This window comes from Armigeres subalbatus, chromosome 2 (genome assembly GCF_024139115.2).
Source record: "Armigeres subalbatus isolate Guangzhou_Male chromosome 2, GZ_Asu_2, whole genome shotgun sequence".
NCBI lineage: Eukaryota > Metazoa > Arthropoda > Insecta > Diptera > Culicidae > Armigeres > Armigeres subalbatus.
In genome coordinates this window covers 152,089,443-152,102,055 of record NC_085140.1, presented here as the reverse complement: position 1 = coordinate 152,102,055, position 12,613 = coordinate 152,089,443, and the positions used below count along the sequence as shown (strand labels likewise).

The following is a 12,613-nucleotide window of genomic DNA, read 5'->3' as shown; positions in this document are numbered from 1 at the left end:
GGCTGACAACAACGTTAGTCGTGAAATACGAAGGCACATCATCTGTGGAAGTCGGGCCTACTACGGGCTCCAGAAGAAACTGCGGTCGAAAAAGATTCGCCACCGCAGCAAATGTGTCATGTACAAGACGCTTATAAGACCGGTTGTCCTCTACGGACATGAAACATGGACAATGCTCGAGGAGGACTTGCAAGCACTCGGAGTATTCGAGAGACGGGTGTTTAGGACCATCTTTGGCGGTGTGCAAGAAGACGGTGTGTGGCGGCGAAGAATGAACCACGAGCTCGCCCAACTCTACGGCAAACCCAGTATCCAGAAGGTAGCTAAAGCCGGAAGGGTTTCATTTTAATTCATTTCCCAAGCAACACAATTCAGTTGCATTGAGTTACAGCAACTTAATTACTTACTTGATACTTGATACTTGATGGGCTACAGCTCTTCGATGAACCTACCTCGAATGGAGTATCCTTCTCCACTGGACTCGACCCTCAGGTCCTCTTCAACTGCAAAAAGCCATCGTGTACGCGGCCTTCCACGAAGCCTGCGGCCTTTTCTGGATTCTCTGCTAAATATTATCTTCGCTTGACGTTCTTCCGGCGTACGAACAACGTTACCAGCCCACCGTAGTCTGCCGTGTTGTATAAGCTTAATATTATCCAGCCGTTTATACACCTGTTACAATTCGTGGTACATGCGACGCCGCCAGATACCGTTCTCCTGTTTACCGCCGTGTATTGTCCGCAGCACCTTACGCTCAAACACTCCGAAAGCTCTCTGATTAGCCTCCTTTAACGTCCATGTTGCATAGCCGTATAAAGCCATCGGAACAATCAGAGTAGTATACAGCGTGAGTTTTGTTTTCGTTTTCAGACTACGAGACTTAAGCTGGTCACGAGGTCCGTGATAAGCCCTATTTGTAGCTGCAATACGCCTTTTCATCTCGCGGGTAACATCATTATCGCACGTCACTAATGTTCCAAGATACACAAATTCTTCTACCATTTAAAATTTTTCACCATCCAGCACCATTTCGCTACCACCACCACTAATCAACCCACGTTGATTGCCAGTGACCATGTACTTCGTTTTGCTGGTATTGGACTCAATCCTTGCTGTCTCCCTCTTAAAAGGCACAAAAGTCTCTTCCACGGCTCGGCGATCAATCCCGATAATATCGATATCGTTCGCAAATCCCAGGAGCATATGCGATTTTGTGATAATGGTACCGCTTCTTTGCACACCAGCTCTCCTAATCGCTCCCTCGAGCGCTATATTGAACAATAGGTTCGAGAGTGCATCACCCTGCTTTAATCCATCTAAGGTAACAAATGACGTCGATATTTCATCCGCAACCCTTACACTTGATTTCGATCCGTCCAACGTTATACGAATCAACCGTATCAGTTTCACCGGAAAACCATGTTCAAGCTTAATTTGCCATAATTCATTCCGTTTCACTGAATCGTACGCCGCCTTGAAATCAATAAACAGATGATGTGTCTGCAAGTTGTACTCCCGGAATTCATCAAGGATTTGTCTCAGGGTAAATATTTGATCCGCCGACGAAGGACTCTTCAAGCGGTCTCAATCTGTTGAACAGCATACGGGACATAATTTTGTACGCCGCATTGAGGAGAGTTATTCCTCGGTAATTGGCGCAGTCCAGTATGTGCCCTTTCTGAAAGAGAGGGCAAATGACGCCGTCCAACCAGCTAACAGGCAATTCCTCGTCTTCCCATATTTTCGACTTAATATGGTTCAGAACTTCATAAAGCTGCTCACTGCCAGAGAAGTTTAGCCAGGAGCTGGTCCTTCCTCGCAGCCTCATCTAGTGTAGGTGACTCCACAGCTTGGCCATCTTCGCTTATATTCATTCTGTTCACCGATGCACCTGTCAGCAAATTTCCTTCTAGGTCGTTGCACACATAAGCTGGTTACGTAATCCGTAAAAGGCCCTATTCGCAGCAGGCAGTATTCGCAGTAGCAATGCGTCTTTTCACTTCACGTGAAACGTCATTGTCACATGTCATAAGCGTTCCAAGCTAAACAAATTCTTCAACAACTTCAAACACATCCCCATCAAGCACTACCTCAGCACCAACACCACAAGTTCTTCCTCTATCTCTACCTGCCACCATGTACTTTGTCTTGGTAGAGTTAATGGTTAAGCCTATCCTCGCCGTCTCCCTCTTCAGTGGGACAAAAGCCTCCACTACTGCTCTGCGATCGATACCAATAAGGTCGATGTCGTCCGCAAAGCCCAGGAGCATATGCGACCGTGTGATGATAGTGCCGTTCCTCTGCACGCCAGATCTCCTAATAGCGCCTTCGAGTGCAATGTTGAACAATAAATTCGAAAGTGCATCACTCTGCTTCAATCCGTCTTAGGTCACAAAAGAGGTTGACACTTCGTCTGCATGATTTCGAGCCATCCAGCGTTGCACGTACCAGTCTAATCAGTTCCGCCGGAAAATCATGTTCGGACATTATCTGTCACAGCTCAGTTTTCTTCACTGAATCGTACGCTGCTTGGAAATCAATGAACAGATGGTGAGTCTGCAAGTTGTACTCCCGGAATTTATCAAGGATCATCGCAGTCAAGCGGTCTCAGCCTGTTAAACAGAATACACGACAGGATTTTGTACGCCGAGTTCAGAAGGGTGATCCCTCTGTAATTGGCACAGTCTGTGCCCTTTCTTATAGATTGGTCATATGAGGCCATCCAACCAGCCGGCAGGCAGTTCTTTATCCTCCCATATTTTCTGGATAATGTGGTGGATTGATTGATGCAGCCGCTCACTTCCGCTCGGCGAAATTTATAGTTGGTAAAATATAAAGAGAAGCAAAAATTACGGTTTGTGGTCTGTGGGTTTGAAATAGAGGGTTCAAACATACGTTCAAATATTCAATTTCCGGTGAGCTAATAGAATAACGTCATCAATCAGTTTGAAATCGAGTAGATACTTTATGTTAAACTTCGTCTAAAACGCCTTCGAAACCAAAACAATCGAATATCGTGATGAACAGTAAGCTACGAGGCAAACATTTATCATCCTGTTTCAATTAATCGCGAAAATCAATATGCATTATATCATAACCATGTCGAATCGTACCCTGTGTGTCAAAACGTTGCCCCAGTACCTTATGTGGAACGTCGTTCCGAACGAAACTTTACCACGGTGACGGTTTGCTGTGTATCGTTCCTAACTGGAACACAACGATGGACGATTGGAAGCAGCCGGTCGGTGGCAGTGCTGGTAAACATTTGGTAGCGGCAGCCGAAACAGCTACAACCTTGGCGGTCTGAAAGTCAGAGCATTGTCAAATTCCGTGCCCTTAGGAGCTCGAACAGCTGAAGCATGCTACAATCACTGGTTCGGATGAACTAACGGCGAAATAAGAAAGGGGAACGAGCGGTGAGGATTTAAATGGAAAATATTTATTGCGAAGCCCGGTTGGGCTGGCTGAGTACTGCAAGCTTAATAAAGATGGGAGTTTCTAAGGGAAAAGGAAAAAACGTTCAGATAAAGTGAGCGATAAACTCGCTGCATTGTTGCAGTCGCTATCGTTGGTTGGATTGGCTTACAGTAGATGTAATCTCTTGAATTGCAAACAGTGAGTAAAACAGATTTTCTCAGCTGCTATTAGGGGAGTTTTAAGTTTGTTACCGAAAGCTATAGCTGAATATGGAAGCAATCATTTACAATAAAAGTGGAAATGCGTATCAAAACACTCCTGCTCATGCGTATATGAACCTCAATCAGAGAAAAAACATGATTTTTTTTATAAAAGTTAATATTTCAAAATTTTCTAGGATGTAGTGCTAATGTACGAAGAATTCATTTGTCAAGTCCAATTTATCCAATTTAATCCCACTACTTGATTAAAAGATTACAGATACGTATTTCGTATTTCAGTTTAGGTAATCTATCTATTGCGCTTGAAATAACGGGTAACCACTAAATGGCGGGAATGGAAAGAATGGACCGGGAAGAAAACTACAAAGAAGTACAGTTCAATCTGATATATGTTATATAAAGAGTTGACCTTAGTCTTCAAACTTCGATTAATGAATTATAGCTTAATCTTGCTGCTATCACATGAACGGATCACGTGGACGGATGCCATTTCCGGATGCTGCTTCTGATCCTATTGATGAGTTGCTTCGTGTCTTTGATCTCGTAGACCAAAGATCTTTCAACAGTTTTCGAAACATTTACACGCTTAAAAGTGTCCACCGTGTACTTTTCCCACGATCTTCGTTCGCTTGAAAGAATTGTACAATGCACGCCGCAGTACTTCCTGTTTTGACGGCATGTTTTAAACAACTGAACATGTTGAAGTAAAAGTGTGTTTGCAACAATTTTATGAATATTCTAAGGATCCATTCACATAAGGTAATATTTCTCTGAATGCATTAATGTTCTCATAGAAAAGTATTGAAGAATCGGAATTCCTGTTTTTTAGTGGCCTCCCGTTACATATCTGTGAATCTTTAATCAAATAGTGATATTAAGAGGCAAGGTTGTTGATACACGATAATTATCATGATGTCACTACGATTCTGTTCGGTGTTCTGTGAAACAAAGTATTCAATCTCCAAATGGTGACTAGATCATTTATCCAATCAAATTTAGATGAATTCGTCTCACGGTGTGAGATCTCTTTGTTGTTACTTTTGATGAACTTCAAGTATAACTGCTCACAATAATTTTCTTTCAGATGAGAATGTTCATCGGCCGAATCATTTTGAATTGAAACTATCGCAATGATTTTGACGTTCGTTTGATTCTCACTCATAACGATACTATCAATAATACTTCAATCACCGTACATATATCGTAGTGTAATGTTTCTAAGAGTAAAGTTATGCTAATCTGCTTTAATTTATGCTGCTCAATCATGCATTAACACATTTTCTCTTTAACTGGCTGGTCACTTTTTTTGCTGCTGCTTTGTATTGCTTGTAGAGGGATTTTTTTAATGGAACAAGAGGGCAAATCGTTGCAAGGTGGCGGGCCCCCATACATTGAAACAGTCAATTTCCAGCTTTGGAGCAGCTAGTAGCAAATCAACACATTAACCACCAGAAAGTAGACAAAAAATAGATTTTAATACATGATACAAGATCGTTGCAAATCTTTCCCGAAAAAAGTTTAGTCAAATTTTCTTTTGCCATACAAATGTATTAGGGAGATTCTTTACAGTGTTTACTTCAACAAACTACCATTATCAAATTTTGGAATCAGTTAATTTAATATATGTGTGAAATCTAAAAAATACCAACGAGCTCCGATTTTTGGGTTTTTTCGGGTTTCCGCCTTTGTGCGTTGTGTTATGAACCGGAAGCAAATGTTGGAGATCAACTAATGGAGCTAGAGACTTGTTCAAAATAAGAAATCATACAGATCATTATAGAATTACATTAGTCCATGGAGGCCTAGAGGTACACTCATTTTCTTGTTTGTGTTTGAACGCTGCTTCGAGCGAAAGTTGGTGCGTATTTTTGTTTACGCCCGCAGAATGCAATGGGAAAATGATTCGAACGAATCGGATTTGGAAATGTCATTCGGAAATATGATTAAGCTCATCTCAATTTATTATGTTCAAATTATTAAGCATGAGCATGATGATCGTGCATTTCATAGTTGCTACTCCGTGATCGACCAGAGCAATCGCAATTGCACAGGGAACCAATGGATGGAAGCATGGGATGTGCTCTCCAAGCTCAATGTGCACAGTTCGAGAGTCCTAGTATTTTAGATGGTCGATAACGGCGCTGGCTACGTCCTCACGGTCATTGGGGATGGGAAGGAATTGATGATGCAGTCACTCGTCCACCAAGTGCGGAATTTTATTGGAATCTAGGGTTAGGTCCATTATGTTCAAATTATTCTGGAATAATAGATAGTCAAGAGAAGAGAGAGAGAGTTATGCTCTCTATATTTCATTTCATTGTTTTCCGCAGTTTTATTTGTGTTTCTATCAAATACAAACCCTAGATTCCAATTTAACGATTCTTCTGTTTGTGCGTGATATTTCATATGAATTTCTAAAGAAAAGATCCAAAAACCATGTTAGGAATATAAAATGGGCATTTTATATTTCCTGCAACTATCCACTCCCATAGCTTTAAGAAACTATGCTTTAAATATTGTAACTGCGCTTTTATATTTACACTATACCCATTTCCAGTAAATGATCCACTACCATTGGAAGCAAATCTTGATTCATTTTCAGCAGCATCAGATCCTTGATCGCTCTGTCAGTTAGACGCAATCTAGAGTCAGTTAAAACAAACTTTAGCTGACTGAACAGCCTTTCAACTGTCACTTGTGTTGAAGGGACAGCTAATATAACTTGCGCGAGGCGATAAAGGCGAGGACATACAGCTTTTTTCTTTCTCCAGTATTGAATGAGGTCAAATTCAGTATTCGCATTATGCTGAACGGATGGTATGTTGTCCTTTGATGTTCCAGGTTGAGGTTCCGTTGAACGATTAGAAGTATCGGCTCTGTTGATTGTAGTAATATTGACTTTTGGCCTGGATTCGAGTTTGACTATTTCTGCGAGCAAAGTATCAGCAGCTTGTCGCTCAGGCACAGATAGCTCTGTATCCTCTTCAAACAACTCAGCCAAAAAATCTTCAACAATGTCGTTTTGAAACTCGTTTCCTCCATGATTTATTGATTGTTCCTGAACTTCTTCGGTATTCAGCAATTGATCCAACCGCTTATTCAGGGCCAAGAGATATTTCTGTGAATGTATAGTGACTTTGATGAATTAAATTCACGTCATACTGTTTAAAATTGCTTTAGCTTATCTGAACAGCCTCTTTGTCTTCTCTAGAAATACGTTTTGATCGCAAGTAATTGAATCTTGGATCCAAATACAACCATGCTTTGAATGCCGTGTTCGCGCTTCAAAAGCATTGACTCCATCGCCTTCAGAAGTTTATTTGCCATCGAGTTATTCTTCATAACCTTCAACTTTGCCATGCACGTTAGCCACTATATATGTATAGAACTGTGAGAGAGGCACATGATTTTTCTGAAGCCGCATAGTATGAATAAATATTGGATCGAATAACTGACAAAATTTTTCAATGAAGCTCCAGTGACGTGAAAAATCTGTAAATAAAAATAGTGTGTGTAATAACTTCCAAGCGAAGAATCATGGTGAGTATACCAAGTGAAGAGTCCTGATTCCTAAGCATACTCAAGATTGGTTGGTCTTTCAAGGATTCCACATATTTCAGCAATATCTGCCAGACATTCCACCGCGTTTCATTGACTTTCGGCGGAACTGGTTTCTTGTAGAATTTGAATAGATGTTGGAACTCCTTATGACGCATCTTTATGCATATCTTGTTAATCTCGTTGAGTCTGCGTTTGTATGGCTTTACAACATCCCAAACCGCCAGCTGTGCAGTATGTGCTCCACATCTTATGCTCTCAAGTATGTCCATGTCTTCATCTTCCTCTGTATCATCTAATGAAAAGTTGTCATTTCCATCTCCATCGACGAAATCATCTGAAAGTTGATCATCCAATCCTTCAATTTCAGGACATTGTTCGTCATCATCGATTACCTCTTCTTCAGAAGTATTCAAATTTTCAGAGTCTTCCTCCTTTACACTCTGCAGTAAATCACGTGTATTTTGAAGAACAGCGGACAATGGTTCATCGTCATCTTCTTCACGATGAGACAAAACAGCTTTCAGACATTTGACGGATGCAATCATGTTAGCACCGTTATCATGAGTAACTGTTACCACTTGTTCCAAGCCAACACCAACCAATTCCAGTTCTTCTCGCATTACCTTTTGCAAGTTCTCTTTCGTCTGACGTTCAACCATTTCGTGTAGAGCTGTAAAAGAATTCAATAGAGGCAAAATTTCCTTATGCTCTGAAATCTGTGGTTTCTTTCGAATGTGTGGTTGCTAGAATATTTTGACAGAAATAAATTGTGATTTCAAGAATGGCGTGGATAATGTGGGGTTTCTTATTATTGACTCTGCTGTCAGCTGATTGTGACGAAATTCTCATTACCCACTTCTACAAATTTCTTTAGATTTCCTAACACCGCATTGTGGGCTGGTAAAATACTTACCAAGACTTAATAAATTAACAATGGTTAGTTCAATTTGGGTCTCCAGTTAGTCTTGCGAGCAAAGGCGAAGGATTGCAAAATCCGGAGATGGCGAGTTCGAATCTCGATCCGGCCTAGCATGTTTTCGGGTGGAAAACATTCTCGGCTCCCTCGACATAGTGTATCCACTGTCCTTGTCATACAAGATACATACTCATGCATTGGCGGACATAGAAAAACTTTCAATTAATAACTGTGTAAATGCCAATAGAACACTAATTTGAAAAGCAGGCAAAGTTCCAGTTGGAATGGAATGTAGAGCCATTGAAGAAAAAAAAAGTTCATTTTTAGTAGTTGTAGCATTTTTAATCTTCATAAGCGTGTTTTTTATTATAGGAATAAGTTCAACATCGAATAGCTGCAGCAACAAATTCGTCACAATTAGTGAAGATGAGTAGACTCGATTTCTGAGAGACTTGTTTCTCCCTTTTTACAATGGAAACTCTTGAGAAAAGTTCGTAGTGCGTAAAACTACACAATTCTTGCTATTTTCCCATGAATGTATGAAAATGATCCATAAATCTTTGATACATCATTTTGGCCATATGATCCATAATAGACTGGCCCAGGAAACAAAAAGTTGTCGAATTGCACGGGGCACCCCCCAGGATTGTGTCTTTGGGCATGGGCGTAGCCAGGATTTCGAGAAGGGGGGGGGGGGCAACTTTTTTGGTCTTCTAAATCGTAGTTTTATAGTAGTTTTATAAAAACACATGAATATTAACACATGAAACCAAATCCAAACCAAATCGAAACAATAATGATTAAAACAATAATGGATATAAAAATGCGTGATTTATTGCTCATCAGATATTTTTAAATAAAGTGAGGAAAATATTAGCGAACGTTTAAGAAAACTAGAACCATACATCTGAAATTCTAAACAAATCCTCTCTGAAATAATATTTATTATAAAATAGGCAGAAAAATCAATATGCAAGCTTTCTCCAGGAATTCCTTCGACAATTGCTCCTGGCATTCTATCCGAAATTCTATCAGGGATTCTTTAGGAATACCTCCAGCAACTTATTCGGCAGTGTCTTCAGGAATTCCACCTTAAATTTTGCCGGGAATTGATCCGAAAATTCCATCATTATTTACTCCAAGAAAATCTTCACGAACTTCTTTATAAGTTCTGCAGAATTCCCAGAATAAGAATAAGAATATTCCATGGAAACTCCGCAGAATTGCCAGTAACCATTCCTGAGAATTTCAAGAAAAATCTTCGAATTTCTTGTGTAAATTCCATAAAATTTTCTGTGAATTGTTTCGAATAATTTCTTGTGAAAATTTCAAAGAATTTCTCCAGGAATTCCACCGGAAATTTATACCGAAAATGAAATCAACAATGGAATTTTCGGAGGAATTCCTAGATTAATTCGCAATGAAATCCTGAAAGAATTCCGGTGGAAACTTCAAGATTTCCACTGGGAGATCCTCCAGGAGTTTCTCCGAAAATTCCTCCTGAAATTCTTCCAGGAGTTCCACCGGCATTTCCAATTTCTCTAGAATTTCCTTCGAGAATTATTCCGGTAGTTCTATCGGCAGTGAAAATTCTTCCGGGAATTTCGGCAGAATTGGAATTTATTTAGGCTTCTTCAGGAATTTATATAGATTTTCCACCAGAAGCTCCCCTGAGAATTTCTCTGAGAGCTCCTCAGGGAATTCTCCGGGAGGTCCTCTGATGATGATGATGGTCCAGCTACAAACCCCAACAAAGGTTTCAGCTAGACGAGATTTGTCTATAATATGAATTATCTTGTTTCCGAGAATGCTTCTGGTAGTTTCTCCGGGGCTCCTTTGAAAATTCTCCCGGGAGTTTCTTCAGGAATTCTTCCAGAAAACTCCTTCGAGAGTTCCTCCGGGAATTCCACCAGCAATTCATCCGGGAGTTTCTCCGGAAATTCCTCCGGGAGTTCCACCAGAAGCTATTCCAGGAAATTATTCAGGCTTTTTTTCAGGAAATCATTTAAGCTTTCTTTAGAAGTTAAGCTGGAAATTCCTCCAGAAGTTCTTTCGATAGTTTCTCTGGGAGCTCATCCGGGAGGTCCTCTAGTAATTCTTCTAGGAGTTCCTCCTGAAATTCCTCCGGGAGTTCTTACGGGAGCTCCTCCGGCAGTTCCTTCGGGAATTCCTCCGGGAGATCCACCAGCAGTTTCTACGAGAATCCCTCCGGGAGTTTCACTGGCAGTTTCTCCGGTTGTTTCCTATTTTCGTTATGTTCATTAGCGCATAAAAGAATCTCAGCCCTATATTCCAAACTTATCTGAAAATGATTTTAAAATTTATCGTACACCTTCAATCCCCCCAAACAATTTGTTAAAGCACGTAAGGCAAACATTCTAGCAACAACACCACCGCTCTCTGTCCATTCAGCCGTTCGAATCCAACAGACTCGTCTTCGCCCAGAGGTAAAACGAACAGGCTTAAGACAGAGAATACTCGAGAAACATGCATTCATTGGCATCGATGCGTTTGGCATGCAGATGCTTCTACGATCGATATCGATAGCATCATCATCATCTTCTGCATCATTTCAGAAGGAGCCCCACAGGTTTGTGCATTGCACAATCTGAAGAATATGAACCGCAAACAAGAATTCGAGATTTGATTTAGCTCATAGCTAGCAAATATTTGCAGTTCTCTATTCCGAAGAACGTACTGTAATACAAAGGCTATGCTCGAATGGGGCAAGCAAAGGTATGTGCAGATTAGTGTTTCGATATTTGGTCAGATCTGGACAAGGGACCAGTATGGGGTCGAGATATTCATTTGGAAGTTATCAATCGATTTCAGCTATTTTGCAGTTTTCAATACAACTGTAATTACCGAGTGACAGCTTTTCCTTCCGGGAAAATGTTTTAATCTCTGAATAATGTTAATTTCAGTCGACATTTTTCCCTGATTATGTATTTGAAAAATGATTCTTTGTTTAAAAGGGATAAAATGTTATTTTGATCCCGAATGACATGGCCTGCAAACATATAAAAATATAGTGCGGTGTACCCTGTTTGTATAAAACTGAATGATCCATATCCCGACGAACCAAGCACCTGAAACAAATTCAATCAACTGATTTCAATTACAGATAGCAACGATTGCAATTTCAAATAATACTAATGCTCTGATTCTCTTTTTCCTTTCCCGCTTGCAGATGTCATAATATGGGTTTCTCGTGCGAGAAAGCGCATTATCGCACGTCACACCCGGAGCCTAGTTGGATCGAAACAATCGGCTGTGATCATCAGTTAACTGCGCCAGGATTCAAATCCACAGGCACTGTCAGCAATTTCAAAAGGCATCAAAAGCTCCGCCCGAAAGCCCACAATCAAAACAAATCATCACCGGTGGTAGGCGGACATCAAAGCGCCGCTAGCATCCCGCCTGCATCCGAACCACCGACGGGAGTCAATTCCGGAATCAGCCTTCATTATCCATTCAACCTTTTCCATCCGTTCCACTTATCCTCGTACCAGTACTCGACGATTATTTTAGATAAACTTTCACAATTTATCACTAAGCATGTAGTTGCGAGAAGTGGCTCCACTTGGAACGCTGTACAACCCTGCGGCTCCATCGCCTGCACCCCAGACGAACCGCCGCCGCCGCCGCCGCCACCCACTGACAATGCGCTGGCAAGCGACTATTCCCATGATACCGGAGGCTGCCAATTTCCATCAGGGCCTCCCGAATCGAGTGCATCGAAATACCAGCAGCCTTCACTGTCGTCGTTCCCGTCCTCACCCCGCTCAGCGACATCGATAGTAGCTATATCGAGAGCCTCCAGCACATCGTCTCCACCACAAACGACGGTGCCGCCACCGCCCCCTCTGGTCGCCCCGTCATCGCCATTATTGTCCTGTGATCCTTTGGTTGCTCTGGTTGAACCGATTGGCAGCACAGCTACCACAACCGGTTGCGCCAAAACGTTGCATTACTCTTCGTCGTTACCGTCGGAACAAGCACCATCGGCAGCATCATTAGCGTCACCGACGTCCCATGCCTCGCTGCTGCTGACGCCTTCTTCGTCCAGCCTTCGGTTGCCTTCCAGAGGCCCTTCATCGCATCAAACCACTACGATTTCATCATCAACGACGACGACGACAACGGCTAGACCTACTTGTAGTCATTATCTTGTAAGACACTCACTTTGTTTATATGCAGCATCTAGCGTTATATTAGCATTATGTTATCTAACAATACCAACAGTTGCCTCAGACACACCACATACTATGTAAGTATAAGAGGAATAACCCCGATATTATATTCCACTTTTATTAATCTCGTTAATTAGAACTAACTGTGTGTTCCTCACCTTCTTCGACCTCGCACACTGTTGCTCTTCTGAACAATAAATCCTATCTGTTTATCTTGATGGGCTTCTCCTTTTTCCTCATTGTTGGCAAACTGACAACCAATGCTACTGCTAGTTTTAGTACAGCTTTGACTTTCAGTACCCACT

General features: G+C 41.4%; 1 protein-coding gene across 5 annotated transcripts in view; it reads left to right on the top strand.

Moving 5' to 3' along the window:
* Window positions 1-12,613, top strand: part of LOC134211033 (glutamate-gated chloride channel) — a 538,835-nt gene that overhangs the window by 343,384 nt on the left and 182,838 nt on the right. For all 5 annotated transcript variants that reach the window (XM_062687560.1, XM_062687563.1, XM_062687564.1 and 2 more), the window contains one exon: window positions 11,306-12,385. In XM_062687560.1, coding sequence (XP_062543544.1) covers window positions 11,316-12,385 — 1,070 coding nt within the window. In that variant the 5' untranslated portion in view covers window positions 11,306-11,315. The remainder of the gene's footprint in view (window positions 1-11,305; window positions 12,386-12,613) is intronic.